This window comes from Aspergillus thermomutatus (genome assembly GCF_002237265.1).
Source record: "Aspergillus thermomutatus strain HMR AF 39 chromosome Unknown NODE_7, whole genome shotgun sequence".
Lineage (NCBI taxonomy): Eukaryota > Fungi > Ascomycota > Eurotiomycetes > Eurotiales > Aspergillaceae > Aspergillus > Aspergillus thermomutatus.
The window spans coordinates 106,432-133,367 of NW_020798055.1; the positions used below are offsets into that span (position 1 = coordinate 106,432).

At 48.0% G+C, this 26,936-nt stretch overlaps 6 protein-coding genes across 6 annotated transcripts; 2 read left to right on the top strand and 4 right to left on the bottom strand.

Moving 5' to 3' along the window:
- Nucleotides 1-256: 256 nt before the first annotated feature.
- CDV56_108359 (uncharacterized protein) lies at nt 257-2,453 on the top strand (the record flags this gene model as incomplete). The annotated part of the gene is made up of 7 exons (XM_026761978.1): nt 257-574; nt 626-770; nt 830-1,082; nt 1,151-1,205; nt 1,269-1,631; nt 1,768-1,856; nt 1,916-2,453. 7 exons carry the CDS (start codon nt 257-259, stop codon nt 2,451-2,453), a joined length of 1,761 nt encoding a protein of 586 aa, XP_026618504.1.
- A 13,166-nt stretch (nt 2,454-15,619) lies between these two features.
- Nucleotides 15,620-16,507, bottom strand: CDV56_108734 (uncharacterized protein; the record flags this gene model as incomplete). The annotated part of the gene is made up of 1 exon (XM_026762353.1): nt 15,620-16,507. The coding sequence occupies one exon, from the start codon at nt 16,505-16,507 to the stop codon at nt 15,620-15,622; it is 888 nt and encodes a 295-aa protein (XP_026618505.1).
- A 232-nt stretch (nt 16,508-16,739) lies between these two features.
- Nucleotides 16,740-17,157, top strand: CDV56_108757 (cytochrome b5-like heme/steroid binding domain-containing protein; the record flags this gene model as incomplete). The annotated part of the gene is made up of 3 exons (XM_026762376.1): nt 16,740-16,824; nt 16,890-17,055; nt 17,118-17,157. 3 exons carry the CDS (start codon nt 16,740-16,742, stop codon nt 17,155-17,157), a joined length of 291 nt encoding a protein of 96 aa, XP_026618506.1.
- Nucleotides 17,158-17,845: 688 nt separating this feature from the next.
- Nucleotides 17,846-18,785, bottom strand: CDV56_108776 (uncharacterized protein; the record flags this gene model as incomplete). Its single annotated transcript, XM_026762395.1, has 2 exons — nt 17,846-18,476; nt 18,601-18,785. The coding sequence occupies 2 exons, from the start codon at nt 18,783-18,785 to the stop codon at nt 17,846-17,848; spliced, it is 816 nt and encodes a 271-aa protein (XP_026618507.1).
- A 2,987-nt stretch (nt 18,786-21,772) lies between these two features.
- Nucleotides 21,773-23,094, bottom strand: CDV56_108841 (phosphatase PAP2 family protein; the record flags this gene model as incomplete). The annotated part of the gene is made up of 3 exons (XM_026762460.1): nt 21,773-22,412; nt 22,468-22,958; nt 23,023-23,094. 3 exons carry the CDS (start codon nt 23,092-23,094, stop codon nt 21,773-21,775), a joined length of 1,203 nt encoding a protein of 400 aa, XP_026618508.1.
- A 1,492-nt stretch (nt 23,095-24,586) lies between these two features.
- CDV56_108884 (uncharacterized protein) lies at nt 24,587-26,557 on the bottom strand (the record flags this gene model as incomplete). The annotated part of the gene is made up of 3 exons (XM_026762503.1): nt 24,587-25,753; nt 25,804-25,986; nt 26,039-26,557. The coding sequence occupies 3 exons, from the start codon at nt 26,555-26,557 to the stop codon at nt 24,587-24,589; spliced, it is 1,869 nt and encodes a 622-aa protein (XP_026618509.1).
- Nucleotides 26,558-26,936: the final 379 nt, after the last annotated feature.

Sequence of the window (26,936 nt, forward strand, 5' to 3'; positions counted from 1 at the left end):
AGCCACGCCATCAACCAATCGTAAAATCCAACTTGGCGTGCGCAGCTGGCTACGGCAAGCCATCGCGGCCACGTAGACAAAACCTGATATATCATTCCACCGCATCTTGTGGCCATGTGCTTCTACAACTTGCATTTGCCGTGACTTCACCTTCGTTATCAGCTACGACTGGTTTCTCTACCTTCAGTCCTTTGATCTCATCCTTCAAGATTTCCATTTTACGAAGGTCTACAAGGCACCTGGTACTACACGAAGTATGGAATCGTCATCGGACCAGGGTACACAAAACCCAAAGATCCGCTTGGCGAGACTCTTACCAGGGGCTCATGATACTCCTATACTGCTAGAATATTTTTCTTCCACATTGAGAGAATTGCCTCCGTACATCGCCTGCGCTTGCCTGGTTGATTTCTCCAATCAGGATTCGAATGGCTCATCGGGTGGTCTCGCATCAAGCTTAGAGAGTCTTCTGCGCCACCTCGCGGCAGTCTCGGGCAAGGCCTCATATGATAATGGCTCAGGAGTCAGGACGTCCCTTCTCGAAACCGCGGAGCGAATCCTGGTTACTTATGAGGTAAGTAGGATGTGACTCTCAGCTTTATGACCAGTTAGAATCTATTCTCAGAGCCTTTTCTCCTCTAAGTGCCCCAAGCTCAAGGTAATCCTAAATGGCGAATGGATGGAAGTATCAAGGGAATGCCTCAATGATCTGCTCCTAATAAAGGAAGAACCCAGTGCCGATTTAGTTGCACAGTTTTACGCAAAATACGGTATGTGCCTGGTGATGCGCATTTCTGCAAAATTCAACCCTGCTGAACAATAGACTTAGGGCATGTTTTTGCATCAGAGGTAGTCCTGGGCGGAGCTCTCCGCTGGAGCCAAGCAACGAGTGGAATCGCCGGTGACAACCACGAGATAAAGTCCTCGAGATTAAAGGCATCCATAAGTGCCAGTTTTCCGATAATAAAGGTATCGGGATCATATTCTGGGGAAGATGCATCACTGTCGGAAGTTCACTCCAGCTTGAGTAACCAAATGACAGACTTCACCAGGGTTGGAGGAAAGGCCGGATGGTTCCTAGAGTAGGTTTACCCCGTAGGGAGCTGCATATGTACTCTATGCCATAACATACGCTGCTTCAAGTTGATAGATTGGCCGAATGGGAGAAATCGCTTGAATCTCCTAGTCTCTGGGAAGTTGCAGAGGTGAGTGTCTATGGTGTGAGAACTTAGAGTACACATGATCAGAGAGAACTAATTACACGTCAGCATGCTCAACTTCGACTGATTCACGAAGTCACCGGGGATCTTGCTGGAATGAGTTGGGTGCGGGAGATATTCACAACATTCGAAGTCCGTCTTGGGAAAAATCCGCTGCTGCCGACAGCTTATCGAAGCGAGTTCTATGCAGAAGATACAGCTTTTGCATCGCTGAGACTAACTTTGGCCAATAACAATGAATTCGCGGTTACGCTTTTGTTCTTTCAGGACCCAGATGGATGGATCAGGTGCGGTGGGTTCGAGGATTCACTCGATTCCCAGGCTTGGAACAGCGAATTCCTTTTCAAGGAACGCATCGCCTGCGGAAAGAAGCGGACCCCGTCGGCATCAGCCCAGTCGACTTCTGAAAATGTGGGTCGCTCTTCGACAGTTTGACGAATAGCTGTACTTGATCTATGTGAATGACGACTCTGAGCTATGTCAACACATTTTGGAAGCCTCAAACTCCACCTGGATATCGGGGGAACTGCAGTCCTATCATTTACAGGTGTCGGATACTTCGAATCTTAGCCTGGTGCGCAAAGGAAAGTCACTGATACTCAGCTTCGTCGGACACACCGGGGAGACTATGACCGTGTCGGAGAACGGCGATAAATCAGAATGGGAAATAAATTTTGAAGCTCTAAGTCTCTTAGGAAATACCCCAGGTATCGACTCTCATGTCTCCTCATGGTTTTGTTCTCGTCCTCATCTATAGACATCCTTACAGGCGATACGTCAAACGTCCGAGACACAGCATGTCCGATGCCAGGAGCCTTTGAATACTACGAAGATGTGCCACTGTCTCTTCCAGGAGCTGAGAGACCTTATCGTGAGGCGGCCATTTACTCTGATACGACGCAGCATGGTCTTATAGCTGTGGCAAAGAGGCTCTGCGACGATCGAATTGACATCTTTATTTGGGTATCAGAGAACCAGACCGACGAAACCAACGACGAAGCCGACGGCGAAACCGACGGCGAAATCGACAGCGAACTCGACGGTGAAGCCGACGACTCAAACGAATCAGGAGCTGCTGACGTTACATCTGATAGACATCACGGTGCTTGCACGGTGCGTCGGGAAAGCGAGTTTTGCTTCCTTTGGATTCGAGAGGATTATAAATCGTGGATGCCATCCCTGGTCTTCATATCACCTGAAGGCAAGATGGGAATGATCCGGGTCATAGTTTGAAACGAAGAAGGGGACTACAATTTTCCAAGGCGAAATATATTTGAACCGCACTGCCGCCAGGTGGCGACAGAATTTTACTTCAAGAGAATTTGGAGCATCAGTAATAGGTTACACCCAATTATAGTGGAAAACAAGGAGGAAGGGGAGGAAACGGAAGAGTGATACAGTTTGTGACTTACAAGGTTATTTTAATAATCCATAAATCTACTCTATCTACTTGGATATCAGAAATATCCATTACTACTAAACTTGTTTTATGAACTAACCCTGCCTGTTGATCTCAGCCCTTCCACGGTAAATGATGTCCATTTGGTCATCATCGGTAACGATCTCATTCTTTTGGCTCAATCTCTTTGCTATATTTGGGGCAGAGTGTAAGGACTTGGATAGGAATCCTGATTGAGATAGAAAATGCTAAGAGTCTGGACAAAGACGCCCAGGGTGCATCTGGGACAACAGGCACTTTCTGACTGCAAGTCTTGCACTCGCAGCACTGAACATAAGATGAAAGTATACATCTCTGTGGGCTAAACATCGTAAAAAGGATCAGCGTTTTATCCACCACACTCAAGGTGAATACATACATTGATATTGAGACACAGAAATATTAAGTGTAGCGGATATGAACATGCAAAGTTTGGTATCATTCAGAGAATTGAGAAAATATGTTGTCTATATACCCAAGAAACTGGTTCCCATCTTGCTCTACAAACATAGAAAAGTTACCTTGTACATACGCCCAAAAGTGCAAAACGATAAAAATCTAGAAAGGGAAAGGCTGTATGTTATGCATAGTGTGGGATACTAGTGCCAGGCTAGGCCAGGCCAGCCCAAGTTGCTCGCTTGATTCTTGCTGGTCACACGGGATCTTTGATGTCCGGCACAACATGTCATCATGAGAGTGAGATAGGGCCGGAATTTTCGCAACAAAAACATCCAAATCCACAGATCACCACCCCTTGATACTTAATGATTGCATTGACATTGTTTCCTTCTGCAATTGATGGGCCCCACCGCCTGCCTTCTTCCTTCACTTCTTCTGTGTGTCATCACGTCTCAATACAGAGCCTAATTTCAAGTCAATACAAATTCCTGGACGGTCACGGCTCCATGATCCAGTTTTGCCATTATTTGCCCCTCCATCATTCGGAGGATTATGCTGTCCACAATCAGAATCGTGAAATCACGCAAAGCGCATACAACGCTCACCATTGTCCCACAAGAACCCACGAATCTTTACTTTTCCGGAGGATATATGGAAGGTTCCCTCCGAACAGAGCACAGATGCTATCGCCCGGCTCTATTAATGCATCTGTTGTTCCATAGTAGCGATACATTTCTGTTTCAAAGACACTCATCTTCATAAAAGGATGATTTTCGTTCAATGGCTTAGTTCCCTTGATGGCGGAGACTATTCGGCTCTCGATGCAAGGCTCGGGCTTCAGCCATCTCAACCAGAACGCAATAGACTCAAACTCCTGCAGCGGACTCGGCGGGTGCCAGCAAATTCTCTTGCCATACCTTGTAAACCCATCCGCAGAAAAATCTGGAATGAGGTCTTTCCACCGTTTTTCGATCGTCGTTATATTATCAACTATGAATCCCTCGACCATTAACCTTTTGGCAGGCAGATGAAATGCGCACTGCGCATTGGAATCTCCTGTAAACGAAAATCCCTCTGTAAACTTTCTTGAGTTGGGATTCGATGGTGACCACCGGGGAGGATGTGACCCATCCCTAAATAGTGGATCCATATCGGTACGAATCGTCCAGTCAGGACACCACGTAGGTAGGTCAAATTTGCGGTTTTGATTTTGTAGACGATTCCTCTCTACCATGCTTAGGAAGCATAGTGATTTGGTCTGTTCATATAAGACCTGGCAGACCTGCATGTAAAGTTCACAAGGGGTTAATGAGTAGTCCGCTTTCAGCAAGGTCTTCCTCGATAGATCTTTCATCAAGCCTAGAAGTCCGTAGACCTTATCCCTTGGTTCTGATGTGTATCTGTTCTTTGACAGCACCAAGAGCGCTTGAAAATCCGTCTGTGAAATTTGACGATGCTCGTGGAAATGCTTTAGAAGCTTCAGCTCTTTGAATTTACCTGCCTGAGTCCGGAAAGTCTCCAACTCCTTGGGCTGGTGAAACAGGTCGGCCTCTATGATTTCATCCATGCAATCAAGACATTCATTGAAAAACGCTGTGGCCTTCGCAACATCATCCCACTCGGCGCACCAATGACCACATACGAGAATTGCTCGTCGGGCCAAAACAACTTCCTGAACAATCCAGACACGGCTCCACCATGGCCGTGCCAGAAACTTCCCAAGAGCCGACCAATAAATCCTGAAGTCTTCGTTTTTCACGACGTGTGAAATCAAGGGCTTCGCTGGATCGACTTCTAGGTGCCAGATCTCAGCCAGTCCGTAGAGTAAACGGAGTGCTGGGATAGTTTCGCACCCTTCCTCGCCTAACCAGATGACAACTTCTTCAGCTCGGTGATATATTTCTTTCATCAAAGAAACCTGTGAATTCTTTTCCATGGTATCGTCTTGGCTGATACAGAGGATATCCACCCATAGGAAATTGGGAGAAGTGATGTGTTTTTCAACTGTTTCTGAGGGCAATGAATCATTTGAATAGTAGTACTTGTTGTTGCAGCAATGAAATTTGTTGGTGCGAAAGTGACGAAGGGCAGTTTCCAAATCCTTCCCAATGAAATAACGTTCGCCGTTAAGTAGAATTGGGGTAGTCTTGTCCTGATCACCCCAGGAATATGATAGTGCTCTGTATCGAAGTCCTCGCTACTTCGTGGATTGAACATTTGATAGACGAATCTGAAAATTGGGACTCTTCCTCTTCATGTAGCTGCACCAGGCGAATTTCCCTAGGGTCCTTGAGTGGACTGTGCTTGAAGAAACCAGGAAAAGAGTTCGCCATTGATAGGTAATGAAAACTTAGGGACTTCGTTGACTGAAGATTTAAAAGAACCGGAATCCATCAAGACATGCGTTAGCCATCTAAGAAGGACCCTTTATTTAACATATGTGAACGTGCGCAGGGACTTTGCAGAATTCTATCTCAATGCGGGGTCAGAGGCTATCCCAGCCTTGCGTCTTCATGTTCTCCTGTCCAATCTTTACATACCCCGCGCCGGGGTTCGGAGCGTGTCATGAAGGACAACTCACCTGCCACTCTATTGCTCACATCTGAACGCCTAATAATCTCTGCAGCAGGCACCAGGGAACCATCGCATCACGCGGTCTTCCCATCATCCTCACCATCCTCGCTGTTGAGCCTCATGCGCGTGTTCCAGTCCCGTGTGATCATGGAGAGTGTGGAGACCGGTTGTCCCTTGCTGACTACGCGGACCCATTATTAAAATTTCACAAATGATTTAACCGTTCACAATGTCTGTTGAAGAGGCACCGGCGAGAATTCAGGCGCTGGAAAGGAAGTATCAAGAGCTATCGCTCCAATTCGTCATCAAATCGTCCCTCTGAGGGCCCTACCGTTCAAAATCCAGATAACAAAGACGTGGGAGTCATCCGGTGTCCGCACCATAGCAAATTTGGCAATCATATGCCATCCGCGTGTCGCCTAAAGAACTCTTCTTCTAGTCCTTCTACTACTACTTCCACCCAGCGAGGAAGCCAGAGAGGGCGCGGCCGCGGACGCGGCGGATTTGCCGATTCCACTACTACCCATTCTTCCAACCAATCAAACGAAGATCATGACAGAGAGGCTAATCAGATTACGCTTGATAGTGACTCCCTTTGGTGCAACAACGGCAAACTCTCCTGTCAGCAGATACAATACAATGAGATCACCGCAGTCAACCGCGATAGGCCACACGACTGGATGCTAGACTCAGGCGCCAGCGACACAATGACGCCATACCGTTCTTCATTCGTTGATTACCATGAGCTTATACTGCCAGTTCGAACGGCTACAGGCCAGGTCTTTTGGACCAAAGGCTACGGCACGATTATCGTCGACCTCACGCTACCCGATAGCAACGAGCGTATCTGATCTCTGGTCTTTCCCAAAGTTTGGCATGCACCCGCGCTGGCCCACAACCTTGTCTCTATCCGCAAGCTTGCGGAATTGAGTATCGAAATCGTCTTCAAAAAAGACGGCGGCGTGGAACTCTTGCATAACGGCCTCACCAAAGCCTTCGCAGAGACGATACTAAACCACTACTTCCTATGCACTACCGGGCGGGAATCTATCAAGACGTTTGAACGCCTGCAACAGGCTGGCGGGCTATCCGATTCCACCGATATCGAGTCCGTCTCTCGGCCTGGTTTCGAAGCCTTTATCAACGCAGCTACCGTCAAGAAGCCCCAGCCGATATCGATCGAACTAGCCCATCGACGCACCGCGCATCTCTCAGACAGACGTCTCCGGATCTTACCAGACTATGTCACCGGCTTACGCCTAAATAAAGGGGGGCTACGCCTACCTTGCGGGCCCTGCCTAATTGGGAAGGGGCACCAGCTGCCGTATGGCCGTGACAAATCGATCAGAACAGGCCCTGGGGAGTTCCTCTATATCGACGTGTGCGGGCCGCTGAGCGTCCAGGCGCACGGCGGTGAAACATACTTTCTAACTGTCACGGACGACGCAACAAGGTTTTGCTGGGTCTTCCTGCTGAAATCACGCACAGAGGTTCTTGATCGACTCATCCAGGTAATCAACTACCTAGAGACCCAGTTCTCATACAAGGTGAAGCGAATCCGCGGTGACAACGCCGCAGAACACGAGCCTATCCAGACATACGCCTCAGATAAGGGAATCATCTGGGATCCGACCCCTCCCTACACGCCCCAGTTGAACGGAATCGCCGAGATTAAGAATCGACACCTGATTGAGCCGGTCATCGCAGTACTGGCTGAGAATCAACTCCCAAAGTACCTCTGGGGGCATCTCATGCTTGCAGTCAACTATCTATCCAATCGCCTGTTCCATTCCAAGATTGGAATGACACCTTACGAAGCTCTCTATGGCGTCCAACCAGACGTCTCCCACTGGCGTGCTTTAGGTTGCACATGCTGGGTCTTGATACCCAAGGAACAGCGCAAGAAGCTCGATCCCCACATGTCTGAAGGCCGCTTCGTTGGCTACGCAGAGGGCCACTACAAGATCTACGACGTATCCACCAAGAAGATCATACGCTCCCGCAACGTCATATTCGCAGAAGAACCGCAGCTATCCAGCAAACCGGATGTGACCTACGATCTCGATCAGATTGATCAATGTCGCCAGCAAGCTACGGTGGAGACAAACCACCTACTGGAGCAACGCCACGTTCCAATTGAGTTCCTAGAGATGCGGAATAATGGATTTTCAGCACCGATACAGCCTCCAATTCCGACTATCCCTCCCCCTGTTCCGTCTGATTCTACTACTACTTCCTCGAAACCTGATTGGCTAATCGAGTACGAATCTACAGGCGTTCTCCCAGATCTTCCACTTCCCTCCAGCGTCGGGAACGACCTTCCTGGGCTTCCTGACACCTCTGATCTTCCCGCTGTCACCGATTCGACCAATCACGATCCAGAATCGCTCGCTCCGGCCAATGAGATTTCACGTACGTCTACTCCGGGACCAGTTCCTGCGTCGGATCCTCTGCTACGTCGATCTACACGGATCCGCAAACCTTCGCGTCGAGTTCAAGAAGCAATGGAGGGTCTATACACATACTTCGACGAGCCATTTCTACCTTGGCTTGTTCGCACTGCAGACATACGCGTTCTCCAGATCATTCTTGATCATATTCCTGACCCCGTCACCAAAACGGAGGATCAGCTGCACGCCTACGCAGTCAAATCGGCTATGGCTGATCCAGATATCTCCCGCGATCCACGCAGAGATGATTTTCTACCACTGTCCTACACAGACGCGGTCACCTGCAAACGCTCATCCGAATGGCGCCAAGCCATCCACAAAGAAGTCTCAGAGCTGATCCGCAACGGCACTTTTCGTATAGTAGACCAGCAAAAGGGGATGAGGCTCCTGCCTCTAAAGTGGATCTTCAAGATAAAAAGGGACGGCACACTCAAGGCCCGCCTTGTCGTCCAAGGATTTCGCCAACGGAAGGGAATCGACTTCAACGAGGTGTACGCCTGCCGTGGCCAAACCAATGAGTTTTAAACTCTTCGCAGCCCTTGCGGCACGCGACGGCTGGTCTCTACGGCATGTTGATATCACCACTGCGTTCCTTCATGCATTCCTTAAAGAATCAATCTACGTGCATCTCCCGGATGGTTTGAAGCAGGCTGGGAAATGTGCTTCTCTCATGAAGACACTCTACGGATTGAAGCAATCGCCACGGGAATGGTACCAACTGGTACATGATTTCTTGCTGTCTATCGGATTTAAACGCACACATGCAGACCATTCTGTATTCATCAAAAAGGGAATCGCGCTGCTCGTCTACGTGGACGACATTCTGATACTATCCAAATCAAAAGACCTAGTCGACGGCTTCCTCACGGGGCTAGGGAAATCATTCCGGTATACTGACAATGGCGAGGTATCCACGTATCTTGGAATCAACATCGTCCCCGCACTGATGGTGTAAGCGCCTGTCGGCTAGCTGATAGATAGTTGTCAAGTGCTTGAGGGGATGTATTAGGACGAATCGACAGAGGCCTACGAGGCTACGACTACTGGATCGGGAAGAAGGAGGAAGGGAAGAATATAGAGCAGTCAGAACTCAGAACGAATCACTTGGAGAACTCCAAGGACTCGAGGGGATTCCATTAGCTATATATAGCTGGCTATCAACGAGCTTGCAGCTTTCTGGTGGGTCTCGGGGCAAAGGGAGTAGGTGTATAGATATTCGATGAGTTTCTATTCAAGTCGACATCGGCGTGACGCCTGTAGGTGAGGGCAGGGTCACGTGGCCGCCGTGACAGATGGCATCTATCTACACCAATCTGACTACATCCACAAGATACTGAGGCGATTCGGAATGTCCAATTGCCATCCCTCTCCGACTCCATACAATGATAAGGAGATACTAACTGACTACGGCGGCACGGCCACCAAAGACGACATTCTCCTATACCAGGAGATGATTGGCTCGCTTACCTGGCTCATGCTAGGGACCCGTCCGGACGTTGCCTTCGCTGTATCTAAGCTCGCCAGATTTGCTAGGAATCCCGGGCCTAGTCCGTTAAAAGGGTCTTTCGCTATCTAGCAGCGACGCTCTTTCCTTCTCTGTTCTATCCCTACACACTCGGTGATCTCAACGGCTTTGTAGACGCTGATTGGGCAGGCCCACACGCCATCAATTCCATATCCACATCTGGATACGTCTTTCTACTAGGAAGCTCACCCATATCTTGGTGCTCGAAGCGTCAGACTAGCGTTGCACTATCTTCCACTGAGTCTGAATACATAGCGATGTCACTCGCTGCGCAGGAGGCGATCTGGCTGGTACTGTTTTTGTCTGAGCTCTCGATCCTAGAAGGGGTCAAATGTCGTCTTCCTGTTACCATTCGCACAGATAATCAGGGTGCCCAATCACTCAGCAAGAACGCCGAGTACCACGCCCGGACGAAGCACATCGACATTCATCACCACTTCTTGCGCCAGGAAGTAGCCGCAGAAAAACTCAAATATCTCTACGTTCAACTACCGAGCAGACAGCCGATGGCTTTACTAAGCCTCTTGCAAAGAACGGCTTCATGCAATTCGTCAAGCAGCTTGGGATGATCGAACTCCCCGCTATCAAATCTATCTCGCCTTCCTAATCGGGAAATAAGACGAGCACGTTCCATAGCTCCGGCTCAGAGCAAGGGGGGTGTGAGAGCTACTCTCTCGCCTACGCCGCCCGATCGGGTCTAGCGCGGCACACAGCTCATCTTCTGCTTCGTGTGTAGATAGTTCTCTCTCTCTCTTAGCTAGTATCGAATATCATGCTCATCATTCATTCCATTCTATCTCACAATGTGGAAATTGAATGGTGTAATCCACAAACATGGGTGTCCAGGCGACACCGTTCGCTTATTGGTCAATAGTGGAACCCATTCGCGGAACGTGCAGGCAAAGCTGAGCCTCTATTGCACTGTCCATTGTGCGCCTTAGACTAGTTAGGCGCCTAGAAATTTTAGGACACGGATCGAAAGCAATGGCCGAGAAATAAATATCACCACACATCTCAAGTCAGATATCACAGTCAGGTTTTGCCAACATTGATTCGTTTTGATAAATTTCCTATGGTCGTCTGCGGGACAGCAAGAACAGCCTCAGAGCTTGTTTACAATCAACCCTGATATAATGCTGTGCATAACCTGTCGCCAAATATTTTTCGGCCCTTTTGACCAGCGGACTCGTACACACCATCTCCACGCCCGTGATCTTGAGCATGCAGCTTCTCGCAAATGCCACATATGTCGGGTCTTGTGGAATGCGGTTGCTGATCATCCACGACAGTCTGAACAGCCTGAAGAATCTGAAAAACCATGCCCTACCCCAGTTTCACGATATTATATTCGCCGTCAATCCGTCGTGGAAGAATATATCTTAGAGCTTGACTTTACTGTGAACAAGAACGGCATCGACACTTGGGGGAGGTCTATCACGTTCTGTTTGCAAAGCATGAATGGTAAGTTATCACTGAATTCATGCTGTCGCTATTAATAAATAATATGTTTACGCTAATTCAGATGCCAGTAGCCATATTGACACTGAAGCGACATACAGTCCCAGTACCTGGGCTCCTAGCATGTCAGGTGCATTGAAATGGTTGTCCAGATGCCTAGATACCCATGCCAAATGCCGGTCATCTTCGATATCTGGCTACACCCCCACGCGCCTTCTCCAGATAGGGCAACCGAGCTCCGAAAAGATTCAATTATCAGTTCGTCCTCAAAAAGAAGGAATTGCGGTCCAATACGCTACTCTGAGCCATTGTTGGGGGACCTCAAAACCCTCTAAGTTCTCGATATTAACTTCAACATCACTGCAAAATCTAAGTGAAGGAATCCTCATTTCAGAATTAGATCAGGTGTTCCAGGACGCTGTATTTACAGCTCGGTCACTGGGCCTTGGTTTTCTCTGGATAGATTCATTGTGCATATTCCAAGACTCCAAAGATGACTGGCAACGAGAGGCGCCACTTATGAGCCATGTGTATTCGGGGGCAATGATCAATATAGCAGCAAGTATAGCGGCAGAACATGACGTGAGCTGCTTCCCAGAGAGAGATTTATCATTGGTTCAGCCGTGCATCATAAAATCCTCTTGGGATGATTGCGAAAATCAAGAGTATAATCTCTACCACAATGACTTCAAGGATACCACATTTAAGGATCTGCCTTTGATGAAAAGAGCATGGGTTGTTCAGGAGCTTTTATTGGCCCCAAGGGTTCTTCATTTAACAGGAACACAGCTGTTCTGGGAATGCTATGAATTGAACGGATGCGAAACATATCCAAGAGGTTTACCGCCGAACATTCACGGGCAGTGGTTGACAAGAGGTGTCTTATGGAGTTTGCTTTTTAGCTCCAAGAGCGATCCTGACGTGATGGTAAGGAATACGGCACACCAGGGAATCGATGCCATGAGGAGGCTGTGGAAGACAATTGTGGAGGTCTACACAACAACACGATTGACATATGGAACAGACAAACTCATAGCTCTCTCCGGAATTTCGAGGATTATGGGGCGTTCTCTTGGCGACAAGTACTGTGCTGGATTATGGAGGACTTCCCTTGTCACTGACTTGTTCTGGTTTGGCCCATCAGCCAGAGGAGAAAAATGGTCAAGACCCAGCCCCTATCGTGCACCCTCATGGTCTTGGGCTGGTATGGATAGCCGAGTCTCCGTGTCACTTTTTCCCGATGGACAACTGCAAGAGATAGAGCCGTTGGTTAGTATAATTACTTGTGAAGTGGAGACCGCTACAGGTGATCCCTTTGGTTTCGTTACAGGTGGCTTCCTGAAGCTTTCTGGGCTGCTGGCAACAATCTAAATCAAGCTCAAACCTGACGGTGAATGGCATGTTTTCTTTGATGGTATTTGGTGGGATGATAAAGTACGACTTTATGTTCGCCTCGACTGCGCTCCCTCAACATATAACCTTCATTGTCTACCGCTTTTCATCGATAATCATCAGTTGCCATTATGGAATCTGTCGTGCCTTTTACTTGAACCTACTGGGGAGGCTAGAGGCCAGTTCAGACGGAGTGGCATTCTGCACGCCTTTTCAGGGGCAATGGGAATGCAGGCCTGGACAAAGTTTGAAGGCAAAAAGAATGAAAGCTGGTTTGAATATGAGAGAATGTGTGATGATGGTGGATATGTGATTACTATTTTGTGATGCTATGGACTCCACAATGGTGCCGAGAGATTCACCGTTCGGAAAAGGAAGTCAAATCCCTGGGGATAACTCATGAAGATATTCGGCGTGTGAATATTCTTAGCTTAGGCGTGCGCTGACCATCCATTTTCATTGCTCGTCTTTGATATGCCGACTGAGTCGGCATCGAGCACAAGCAGCAAAGCGGCGATTATGTCGAGCTGAGACAGAAAATACTAAACCCCTTCGGAGATACTGGAGAATGAGGACGGAGTCACCTGCACCAATTTGAGTGTATTGCGCGATTGTCGCCCTGTTCTAAGGGCTTGCAATATGACGATGATCGTTGCATCAGTGGTCATCGGTGTCCACGAGAGAATTGTACGGTTAGGGGTTGCAAGTTCCCCCATGAAGTTGACACCAGAATTGTCAACTCTCTTTGATATTATAAGTCCTTCTGGCTTCGTTTTAACATTTTATATTTTCTTTTGACAAGCTGACCTCTCGCGCGCATTTAGTAAAAACGAACAAGATTCTTTAAGCGAATCGTCCTTAACAGAAAGCCCGCTTAGCCTAATTGTATCTCCTAGACCTCGCCAGACCCATGGGCGGCCCACGATGGGCAGTCCCATGGACGTCCATGGGCGGGAAAAAAAGTAAAAATAGAAGCCCTCGTCCCTTGCACAATTTATGCGGTATTTGGCTGTATTTTATAGTATTTGGTTTGCACGAGGTACTTAAGGAGAAGTGAAGGTATCCAGGTATACTGTGGTAATTCAAATAAAAGAGCATTATTCTTTGATTACTACTAAGCACAGAACAATAATAATCATATCCATCATCCTCACGTCTGGAACGCTTCTGAACCCTCCTTGATGTACGTGTTTGAGTAGTGATTTCTTCAGATGAATCATAGGCAAAGGCAGATTAGCTTCATCATTTGTTTCCACAGCTAACTCCTGAGCCTCCTCATTTTCTGGCTCAGAAGTAACACTCTTAAGTAACACTCTTTGGCCTTTTACCAAGAGCATGCTGGCTAGGGGCTTTGGTAAGGAGCTGAGCCTGCTCAGGAACTGAATCATCCTCCTCATCATCACTGATTGGATCTAGACCATTCTCAGGAAGCTGAGCATCTCTTTCTTCATTACCTGCTTGTATCTCCTCGTTAGAGAGATACTCATTGATAAATGCGAGCTGTTCCTCCTCAATCTCAAATCTAGATGTGCACATAAACATCATAAGATCTTGGATTGTCTTAGTATTTAATGAGCCTCGATGATAGTGACAAATATCACGAGCGGAGTTAAAGAGCCGTTTAATGCCAGCACCAGTGGCAGGAATAGAGAGAACATCCCGTGCAAGGCTTGCAAGGGCTGGAAATTCATGTTGATGATCTTTCCAGAATATACGCGGAGCAACTGAGAGCGGGCCTATTATGACTATTAACTAAACATAATTAAAAGCGAATTTAGCTCCTGTACTTACCACTCTGAAGATATCGTGAAAGCTCATCATGCTGGCTTGATGTTAATTAATGGGGCTCTATTAGTGTAAGAAGCATATCAAGCTCTGATGTCTGTATTGCTGATAATTGAGTCTTTGATGGTAACTGTATATCAGAAAGTTGTTATTTGTAGGGCTTAAGGTAGTCCTGGAGGCTTTTGCGATATTTTTCATGATAATTAATCACAGGATCCTCCCAATCCTTGCCAGAAAAGAAATGAAGCTTGTTTTAGGGCGTAATAATTGTACTAATTGCATAGAGATCGCTGGGAACTTTGTCTGTCATGCTATAGTATTGTTGAAGCTTTGCTTCTGCTGCATAAAGAGCCTTCAGCATTAACTGCTTCTAAGGAACCTTTTTTCTTTGAAGCTGCCGGATTGATGCTTTAAGATGATTGAAAAGCTTGTTGTAGATACTAAAGATGATATAGATAGTAACATCTTTAGTCTTTGAGAGGGCAGTTGTAAACTTGAAGAATGATTATGTGATCTAAAGAAGATACTTAATCTGTCACCACTCCTCTTGATTAAGCATCAAGTGAGGAAGATCATATTGTGAACAGAATTCATTAAATATTGATTGTAGTCGTTTTACACGTCGAAGCATAAGAAAAGTTGAATTCCACTGAGTACAGACATCTTGAATTGTGAACAAGCTTTAGTGAATTAGTTTGAAGGTTGTAGAATGCTTCCCGGTGCTGAGGGCTAGCATTTATAAAGATAGCCAAGCTTCGAACCTAGGGAGGTAGTCAGTAAAGAAGGATGAAGATATGTCTTATATATCTGACCTTGTTAAGGGTATTGACAATTTCCTTTTCTTTCTGTCTTGCATGAAGTGACTGAATGCGAGCCTCTGACCATTCCATTTCTGCCATCTTATTCTTTGGGTTTGCTTTCATTTGCCCAAGGAGCTGCTTAAGGCTGAGTTGAATAACATGGGCATTGCAGGGGATCTGAATAATAGTTATGTTATTATTAAGCTCAAGCGACTGGACAGATTCTTGAATACTTGACATCAAAGTATTGTTATTTGATGCGTTATCAGTGGTGATTGTGAGCACTCGGTCAACAATCTGATGTTGTTGAAGTATTCCAAGTAGAACACTGCTGAGATTGACCCCAGAGTAGGTCCCATGAAGTGGTTCAAAGCCAAGGAGGATCTCTCGATAGTTCCAATCTTGATCAAGAAAATAACCAGTGACAGCCATAAATGCCTGTTAAAATGGTGATGTCCAGCAGTCTAATGTAACTAAGAGCTTTGCACCAGGAGGCAGCTTCTGGAGAAGATTTTGTTGTTGCTCTTTGACAGCACCTTGTAGCCGGAGGGAAACCGGGTCACCTGTTATAGTTATCCTTAGCAAAAAGGTAATGCGTGAGCACTGTCGGACCCGTATAGATTAGTGAACATACCGAACGGAAGGTAGGAATACCAGGCGCCTTTGGTTTGCACGCGGCGATTGAGAGTCAGATACCGCTGGAGCAGGACAATGATGCGATGCGTTGGACTGTCCACGGCGTCGAAATGGTGCAGGTCCACGCCTAGCACCAACTGGCAGATGACCTGCGATGCCAGCTTTGAGGTTATCTGATAAACATTGAACGCCTCTCCGGTCTCGTCGAACGTGTCGAGAACCTTGAACACTTTCTCCACGGATCGTTGCAGCAGCGGGGTGTAGTGACGGACTGCCCGGGGCGTCATGCTGGGAGGAATAAACTTGTGTGCCTCCTGCCATGCTGGAGAGTCCGTGTCGCAGAGGAAGAGGGCTGTTTGATCTCGGATCCCGAACAGCGGGTGATCCGGAGCGGATGGGTTCTTGGTAAAGTACTCACCTTCGCGGAAGGCTAGCGCAGTGATGTCCGGATCGTTCGTCAGAAAGGTTACTCGCCCCATGTTGTCTGTGCGGATGACAGCGCCGTACCTATTGAAGAGTCGCTGGTGATTCCCCAAGTGGTCCGGATAGATCTCGAAATGATTGCCAAATCCTAGTATGCCCACCGGCTGTTGCGGTTCTCTTACCGGATGGCCCGCAATCGTGATTCCCACGGCCTCGCAGTCAAGCAGATCATCGACCTTCTCCAGGGGAGTACTCCCATTGTGAAAACAAATATCAGCCGAGCAGAGAATGTTGTAGACCGCTGCAATCCCTGGACGTAGATCGTCTAGCGCCTTGAAGTCGCCAAGCTCTAACTGACGGGTCGAGCTACCAGGACGGCCAACTAGGTAGAATGTTTTGAGCACCATGATGACGAGAAGATGCGGGCTAGGACAGAGTTCGCAGTGTGAGTCGAGGCCCAGAGAACGTCGTGTACACGGTTATATCGAGCATCTCTTTGATCGGCCTGTTTTCCATTGGACAATCTCCCGAAACAAACACCCGAAAAGTCCTCCCTTTTTTTATAGCCGCTGGAGCTCATTAACATCCAAAGCATCGTCCCTCCCTGTCTCCTCTATTGATCACTGCTATAGGCTTACAATGGGCGTCTCAACCGAATATACGTGGGCGGAGGTAAAACGCCACAACACCCCCCAGGACCTCTGGATCGCTATTGATGGGAAAGGTAAGAGCTGAGAGGAAAGGCATTATCAAAACTTGTATGATTGCTAACCAAATTCAAATTATAAGTCTACAATGTGAGCGAATATCAACAAGACCACCCTGGAGGAGAAGAGATTCTGCGCAACTTTGCTGGACAAGATGCAACCACTGCCTTTACTGATGCTGGGCATTCCCGCGATGCCTACGAGAAATTGGAGTCGCTGTTGATTGGCAGCCTAGAACCGGAAGTGTCGTGGAGCAGCGCCAGCAACAGCGAACTGCCACAGTGGAATCAATCGCACTGGTCGAAAGCAGCCAGAAGAAGCCGAACTCCCTTGCGTTCCCGGTCAACTAAGAGATGTTTATCTGCAGTGTGGATGGAAGCCAGATTCTGCAGCGGCAGATCGACCACAGGAGGGGTTGATTTGGGAAAGTATGGAAGAAGCGCGAAAAATTACCGCCAGTGAGTTTAGATCTGATGAATTCCAGGCACGCAGGGAGGACTGGCTTAACAGACTTTGGCTCAGTGATGAAGAATAGGTGAGCGAATGGGACGCCCTGATTGCCACGTCCTATCATATATTTCCAGCAACAACTTCCTCCTTGCACAGGGATTCTTCTGTCTTCGAGTGCAAATAATAATTGGTCACGACACTCTGCAGCCAGAGCATAGTATGTGTCCACACAGCGTACACCTTCCGGAGCTTACACCAGGGTTATTATCGCCCCCACAAGCACAGCAAGCACCCTGAATTTGCGCCATGCAAGAATACTGGCTGGTGTTTATGTTCATGGATAAATGCCAAATTGAATGAATGTTCTTTTCTTGAGTCAACATACAAAACGTTCTAGACATTAGCCAAATCACAGGATAAGGTATGCAGTAACTGATGGCCTCGCTGAAAATATTCTAAGATCAGTCTAGCGTTCTGCCGCGCCACTCCAGACGCGTCAACGTTCACCTTGACTCTTCGCAGGTAATGTTGACAGCCTTATTTCCCCTGTCATTCCCCAAAAAGGATGCCCATTAGGGGATACCTCCTTCATTGGTCGCCCCATGGAAATAGAAATCTCCTGCTAGCATTTCCCACCGGATACCAAATCCCATGAATTGTTTCCATTGTATGCACCAGTTCTGTAACTCCATCCGCTGCCCGAGCTCCTGGAATAACCTCACAAGATATGAAATTTTGAGCCATCCAGGGACGAGGGATGTCGTCAAAGCTAGTTGCGCTGCTTGTGAACACCGTTGTAGCACCCTCACAATGGAATATACTGGTAAGTTCCTCTTCACTGTCAAGTCTGCCGCACCACAGATGTCCTCGTTCGAGAAGGGTTTCCAACAGATCGAAAAACCAGTGGCTCATGTAGTAGTGGTCGGTGGTAAACTCGTCCAGAGTAGATCGAGAACTAGTTGCAGTGGCTTCAGCGTTTTCCGCCCTAATGCATATACGTAAGGTGCTCGCAATCCTTGGGAGATTGAGTTCTTGGAGCTCATCTAAAAGATCTGCTAGGAGCGCCTTCAGGGGAGTAGACAAGGTTTTCAAGTCTCTAGGCCACTGGAGCTCCTTGAGGAGATGATGGTATGTCTCTTTGAGCTTTCGAAGCTCGACCTTTCTGTCGACTATCCAGAGCCACCCAGACGTTTCCAATCCCTCTCTTCTGATCGTAACACTGGCAAAGCGTTGCTCAACGCGATCGGGATGGGCATGCGCAGTAGATAAGTATATCGGGGACAATGAAGCAATTTACGAGGCCCCCCATCGCTCCGCCCATACCCAGGGGACAAAAAACCAACGTCCACATGACTTTGTAAAAGAGGTCGCGAGTTCCAGTCATAATCAGGATGCCGACGGCCAGGAAGATAACTTCGGCGAAGAGAGAATTGAGCCAGAATAATAGGAAAGGTCGAAGGTACACGGCTCGCCGCTTTTCGGCCACCTTTGCATCTTGTTCACCACTGATCAGGACTTGGTAGTTCATAGTTCTTATGCAACCAGGTGTTATAATTATAGAGGTAGACTTGTGTTCAATTTGGATAATATTTTATTTTGCTAGACTTTATCTGGACAGATTTTATACCATGATATACGATGAAAGTATACAATCCAAAGGCCTCGGCGTTGCATATTCATTGATTAGTCTTCATATTGCATGCATAGGCAGCATAGCTCATGCCGAGGTCTCGAATATCAATTTTTAGTTGGGTAATTTAGTGATCTCATCTTCTCCCGCGAACATGCCTGAACTGAAATAACTAGGATACCTTTTAGAGCTCTCCTAGGTCCTATGCTAACATGGCTTAATCTGCTGTGAGAAAGTCACTATATAGACTACTACTAGAGTCATTCACATTCATGATTAAGTGCAGGAAATTTATATTCCCTGGCACGTCTGTCGGCAGCGCTCTGCACATAGTCAAGTCTATTAGAGGGCAAACCATCATGTTGTCCTATGTATACAGTAAAAGGGTTCAGTAGGACTTTACTACATCTCACATGGACAGAATGGAAACTTCATACAGTTATAGCCAGAGACAGGACTTATCATAGTGATATTTGCTGGTCAAGGGCCTGTCATAACGGAAGGATCTTGATCTCACCCCTCACATGAGTAAACATAACGCCATAATAGGATCTCATCTATTATTAAGATTACCTAGCTAAGGAAACAAGGTTGCTTCCAGAATGCGGAGGAGGGCGCTACCAAGATTAGCTGTTAACTGTCGCGCCTGTGGCTGAGATCTATAGTTATCTGTACACCATCTTAAAACAGCTTAGTTGCACAGCAGGAATGCAGCTTAAAAGTCTGAGCTGTTATTCTGTTATTAGGGATTGGATTGCATAGGCCGGTAGATGCCTCAGGTATGACTGCTCTATACTGAAATGTTTTCATGGCTTTTCCATACTCCACACTAAGTTCCCAGACTGACTTGTCACTTATTACTTGCGTCATTAAGCAACAATGCTGAAAGCAAAAGTGACTTGTTATCTAAGTAAAAGTAAGAGCATGTGCAGACATTGAACGGCTTCTTCGCGCTCTGAATGGCATTTTAGCCGAAATAACTTCCAGTAAGCACATCTACCGGCACATAGATGTACCTAACTGTGGACTGGGCTGGGCTCTGATATATGATTCTCGAAGAATCGAAGTAAATGGATAAGGGCATTATCCGCTTTGGCACGGGGAAATAGCCTGCTATAACTTAAAGTTCTCCCCGTGCCACCTTCCAGATTGTGTTCATATTTTCCGATTTTCTTAATTAAGCAACTTGTTGATGAAGCCAGGAGTACCTTACTCGCCAAAACAGAGCTCTAGTGTCCTAAATGCCCATTTTTTAAACGCCTGCCTTAATCTCTGACCTCTTGCTTATTGATCATATTGCGATATGCGTTAGATAGACCATTGCAAGAACATCTATGCTGCATTGGCGGTGCTGGAGAGCAGTCAGATCATCCTTTTGTCTAACTCCTGTAGGTTATCCCAGCGAACTTGTGGTCGGAATTCAGTCTCCTCTTGCCCCTGATCTGCTTTCTGGTGGAAATTTCCGCGTTATTCTCTGCCAGAACCGAAGCTCTCATTCGCCATTGCAGGGACTAGCTAATGTTTCTTCATGGTATCTTGGCAGGGGCCAAACTGTCTATTAAGCTTTAAGTTAATGATTAATATTGTGCTACTCAGTAAACCGGTATCTTTTATTTAGCTATCATTCATTCATCACTATGTCAGTGGTTGAGTTGCAAGTGCACTACAGAGTAAGTAATAGAATGGGAAGCATACTAAAATATCTAGCCATATCTTTGCTCCGCAAATTGCAGTGATATACATCCACCCACTAATGCAATTATTTAATTGACTGATTAACCCACCAGTTCTTGCTAATAATAATAAAGTTATATATTAGAGTATGAGTGTGCATAATACCCACAGCTAATCACATAATTTTCTTAAAGCTAACAACTAAGAGCCTGCCAGGAGAGCACCCTTTCTTAATCTCTAAGCACACATATCTAAAGCCTGTCCGATGAGCCTCCATCAACAGTTCTTCATTTAGGAGATGCATGAATAAGATTAGGCTTTTAAACAAATAGGCATGTTGAGTTCATCACAGAGTAGTCCACAAGCAATAATGTCGGGGATATTCCCATGAAGCAGCACAGAACCACAATCAACAAATAACAGACAACAAACCGGCAAGTCAAGCATGAGAAGTACGTACAGCCGCCCTTCGAATACTGCTAGATCTACATGTACCCCAAAATGCAAAGGATCCAAGACGCAAAGATCGTCGGTGATTCTCCCGAGTGACCAGAGCATGACCAGCCTGGCCACCTGGACTTGGGACTTGTGTAGGCTATCGACTCAGCCGCGAGAAGACCACACGAGATTTGCACGCTACGATCAGTGATCGCTTTGCCCGTTGAGCCTAAATCTACCGGATGGTCACTCAAAAAAAAAAAAAAAAAAAAAAAAGTTCATTTCATTGACAGTCTGGACTGCATGACGCCTGACGATGTCATTAGATGTGTTGTCACCTTTCCTGTCAGGAAACAATTAGTTGGCAACAGTGCCCAGTCACACGACACCGGCACAAGCCACAGCCACCCTCTTCTGATTGACCATTGACCAATTCGATGGGGACGTAGATCAAATACACGGATCATCCATGATAGCAGGTTCGCAGCTGTACAGAGTATTGCTGACCGGCATACGATCAGGCGTGATATTTCGAGCCGAGACGCGCGTCGTTGTGGTCACGTGAGATTCAGGCTTAGCCAGAACCTTTGTATGGATTGTCAAAATAATGCCAAGCAAGCCACTCCTGCATGCATTGAGCGATACCATTGTCAAATGTCAAATATGTACACATTAGATTCTAGATGCACCGGTAGTATGTAAATATGCGATGGCCGTCCTTCTATCCGTGGCCCGTAGTGCAACCCAACCCAAACCAAACGCCGTGAATGCGCTCAAACAACCGAATCGGAGAACCTGTCAGAATCCTGCTCCGCCAGCAGAGGCACATCCCCATGCTGCTGGCGCCACCTGAGCAGATTCCGATCGCCGGTGGTAGGGACAGGCTTTGCGAGCCGCAGCGCCCAGCAGATGCAGTACTCGAGCGGGAGGAGGAGCAACAGGACGCGGTTCCCCAGGAAGCAGATGGTGACGGTGAAGGTGGCCACCGTCGCATCGAGCCAGTAGTGGTTTGCCGTCGCGATGATGACACTCAGGACGAGCATCGGGTACACGAATGCCATGACCACGAAGAAGATCTGTGTGAAGGGGGACTTGCGGACCGGTCGGCCCTGCAGCCTGTGCAGGAGGCCCGAGTGATACAGGAAGGTACACCCGATGACGAACGCGTAGGTGAAATGCAGACTCGGCATCGCGGCGAATTGGTTGACGGATTTCCCGCCCACCCAGACACTCTCTGCGTGGTCTTGGCGGACGGTGTCGTAGAAGCCGTAGGAGTCGGGGAGGAGGCGGGGCGGCATGCAGGGGTAGAAGCAGAAGATGATAAAGGCGGCGAAGTTGCCGAGAGTCATGGTCCGTCGCGCGACGGCAAAGGTGTTGTTGTTTTCAGCGGCGTAGTAGTACCAGCCCAGGAATCTGATGACTGGTGAGTAATGGGTTGCAGGAGGTTTGGACTGGGGGATAGACTTACAGCACGGTTCCGGGGATGTGGACAAGGGAGTAGATACGGTTAAAGAAGGTCATAAGGGATTGGTGTCCATTGAGGAAAAACGACTGAAAATCGGATTCCTCGATCGGAAAGAAAAACCGCGCGATGGAGTGATGCTCGAAATCCAGGATCCCGACGCCGTGATCCTGCGCGACCTGGACGACGCCAATCTCGGCGGGGGACAGCCACTGCGACGTGGCTTTGGTGACGGAGTAAAACAGATAGTTGACGACCCAGTAGAACATTTCGACGAGAAACGGGAATTTCTGCAGGATTCGGCTGTGGAAGTGGTGAGCCCAGCGAGACGAATCCGGGGTTTCAATGGTGATGCCGCATATTGTGGGAATTTTGGAGGGATAGTCGTCCGTGGAGCTGCTGCTATCATATGCATCGGCTGTTGTTCTGCTGCCAAAAATGCTGAAGTCTCGTCGGCGGTTGATGATTAACGAGCCAATCATGATACTCAGAACGATCTGCAAAGCGATATCAATACGAAGGATTCTTATTCTCGATTAGATTGATTGCATTGCGACATACGATGGGTTCGAGCCAACTGTGCGACGCGAACTGCGGTTTGCCCAGGTCGGGCGACTCCGCCCTGGCATCCATGTTGGCGGGTGAAAAGGATGTCGAGGAGAGCTGCGGTGGTGAGGTGAAGATCAACAATAGTAAAAAAGGAGAAGCAACCGAGAAGCAACCGAAGAATCTGGAGAGTGGAGATTATATACTACTTGGCAGATTGACAACCGGACCAGGCTGTAATCCAAAGGATCAGGGGTGTGTTACTTGGCTGGGCTGGACGGAGATTTGCAGTGGGCTATCTATCTATTCCTATCTACCTACGTACGTACGGAGTCCCATCCAAGTTTTCTGGCCGTAATCGTATCCGTATTATTGATCCACCTCATCTGGTGTGCCAAGATAACGTAGCCACCCTGAACAAGGACTCCCTTGGCGGAAAATCCTCCTTGAACCGCTGGATCTGGTTGGATGCCAGGGATCTGAAAAATTTATTCACTGATGAGTCCAGCAACGCGTCCCCTGTCGAGAGCAGGTGCAAGGCCTCCCACGCGAAGAATGATGTTCCTCCATGCTAGGAGTTGTGCCTGGTTCAGTGCAGTATGTAAAGGTACATCCTGCTCCGTTCTGTACTATTTGTTTCATCTTTCGACGCGTAGGCGGAGCAGTGTTTCATACACTGTGATTGGAGGCTGCAGGAGGCTGACTGGAGATAGTGCAGAAATAGTGAGCAATGAGCATATGCCCTGTTGCCATGTCGGGCTAGCCACGTCGGCACTCCGCCCAACAATTATGTCTAGTGGCTGCTAGCTCTGCGGATGATGGAAGAGGCGCCATCCACTCTTGTTATTTTTGACTTTGCTCCAACTTCCGAATCGCCGTTTCAGTTCCTCCTGGTCGCCACTTCGGAGGTGGAATCTCCGATTGCCGATTGGCTGTTGTTGACTTCTGCTTTCATTATGCTTATGCGTGGTGGACAGCATTATTTATGCTTGATTTGCCCATTGTAAAACAATCAACCTCGGTCTGCCCAGGAACCAACGAGTCTAGAACAATAGCGCTTCTAAGATTGAACCGTTGATCAATGGATCTTTCAGAAGAAGCTTTTTCTAAAAATCCCTCAGGTCCCAGGGTCTCAACTCAACAATCAACATTCAACTGAACGATGCACATAGGGTCACGTGAATGCTTACTAGAAGTGGCACATTTGTCCGACGCGGCCATTCTTCGGACAAATAGATCATGTGACGTTTCAAGATCGGCGCATACACATCACGTGGTCTCCCACACATGTTTCGATGTCCAGATACATCTCCCATCTTGCAAGGTCTTGAGAAAACCAGAGATACACTTTCTTTGGATCTTGGCTAACTAAATGAGAAGTTGACGATCCTCACACGCCCAGTTCCTGTACCTTTCATTTCCCTACTCCACTTTCGACACCTCTGGGGAGTGTACTGCTACTTTCTGAGATTCAAGGTACTGGATGTTTATATTGAGTCAAGACACTCCGTAGCCTCGGGTGACGATGGTATCACAAAATTGGAACACTTTTTTGCTGAATAGAACCCAAAAACCCTCTCTACCACCCAAAAGTATCCGTATGCAGTCTCACCTCCCAAGCCTCACCTCTAAACACGCGAGACTGAAGCCGAGCCACTGCATTGCTCAAATCGATCTTTAGACTCTCAGGTCCGCAGCCGATGACCATCGTCCGCTCGGAGCTCAGTTCCATGCCTAGGACCTCCATCAGGTTCGGACGAGACTGGTGCGTGACTTGATCGACGAAGTCCATCTCAGGGTGCTTTGACCCTGCGTCCCATGAATCCACCACGACGGCATCCTTACTGGAGGCCGGCGCTACATCTGTGGGGTCTTCTTTCCGGCCGCCTGTTATCCAGATCCTCGTTCGAATCGCGTCGCTGTCATCGTTGCGCTTGACTTCCCTCAATTCATTTTCCACCCATTGAACGGACGCCGGTTCCCTGGTCACCCACAAAAGGGACACGCGCTTCGTTACACATGCGACAGGGTTTTTCATGGACATCAAATGCGATAGATGCTCCAACCAAGGCAACATGGCAGAGATACCTCCGCCGCCAGCAACGAGAACCACGGTATCATAGCGATTTTGGACACGAGGCCGGAGAATGGTGCCATATGGGCCCTCGACGATCGTACTGACGCGGCCCTCGAACCCAGAAAGCGCGTCTGAGCCGCCCATTGCATGCAAACGAGCAGTGAAGCCTGCCTGAGGACGAACGAGAAACTTCATCATCTGTCTCTCACCGAGCTTCTCTGGATCCGCATTCACCGGCCGCAAGCATGCATTTGCAATAGTGAAAGGATGATTCTCAAGCACTCTGAGTCCCGCGAATCGAAGAAAAACATGCTGTCCAGGCTCCCATTTCCACTCTGGTCCGGGGAGATGCACTTCAAGCCTGACCATGTTGTCCGGTAACGGGTACACGAATGTCGGACACCCCGATAACCACTGATTCTTCAGTCTGAACGCAGAGGACCGGCCGAAAATCCGGCCTAGGTAGGACACAATCCAGAGTGCGAGTGTGGCCCACAGGTAGTTCCACGAGTCGAGTTCCTGGCCCGCGTGCCAGAAACACAGCCCGAAGAAGACCATCGCCAGTAGAATATGCGAGCTCACGAAAATCTCGTACAACTGTCGGCGGATCGGGGGAATCGATAGGGTCGCTAGGGCAACCAGCATGCCAAAGGGGGGAGTACCCGTGAACTATTGACGCTGTCAATAGACGAACAGTGGAGTGGTGGAGATGTATCTACCTCGTAGCTGCCCTTCGCGTAGAACTTTGCGTGCAGCTGTGCCATACCACCTTCGTGGACCGGCTGGTACAGGAATGGGACTGTATGAATGAGGCTAAGGAACAACATGAGATAGCCGATCCATCGATGGAAGACATTGAGCTTCTCATGGCCGATTCCGGTGAGCAGAGTGATGAGATTGTACTGTTCCCCCGTCAGTATCCGACCATCACTCCGTTCACGGAGATGATACTACCTTTCCAGCCAACGCAATCTCAACCGGCATCAAAGCAAATGCCATCAAACCTGTCCGAACAGCCAACGGCGGACTCCCGAATCCCCTCCGCAATCGATAGTAAGGATGCTGGGCAAACGCCATCAGCGCCGCTGCAAAGAAGAAGAACACAACAAGTGCAATGACCCCAAACGAGGGAAGACCGAGGTACTCCGCTATCCTGCCGCCAACTCTCCGATACGTGAAGCACCTTCTGAGCGCAGTTATTCTATCCTTCGCCGTCGAGCCTCTGCCGGAACTCCAACCAAACCAATCACGACACTGGTGCAACCAGAAGGCAAAGACGAAGACCGCGAGAATGATACCGCAGAACCAGGAGACATAGTGTCCGTAGAGAAACTGAGAGGCCCAGCTGATCTGCGCCTGGGAGGCACTATGCAGCTCTTTGTATGCCTTGCAGCTATCATTGTTGCATCTGGGATCTGAGAATGGGAGGTTGGCAAACCAGGCGGGCACGGCGGACGAAGTATCCATGTTCATGTTGACTGTGGTCAACACACCATCTGCAGCGTGTCTTTTGAAAAACCGTTCTACTGTCTGCTTTCCTCCGTGGGAGCAAGGTGATTTTATAAGAGCTCATGGAAATTTCTGTGTGCGCTTCGTCTCGTGCTTTAATTCTGGTGCACTTGGTTTCTCCACTTTGTTTTCCGTGGGCTTGGAAATGTGCTCAAATACTCTCGAAAAACTTTGGGACAGACCCCAAATTAAGCAATTCATTCCAGATACACAGCTGAGGTTTTTGCCGAAAAACCTGAAGCTTGATTTGTGCCTGTTTGGAAAACAAATTGTTTCTTCTAGTTCTAGATATATAGTTAGCCGCAACGGTCATCATTCACCTTACAACGAACAGCTTCCAAAC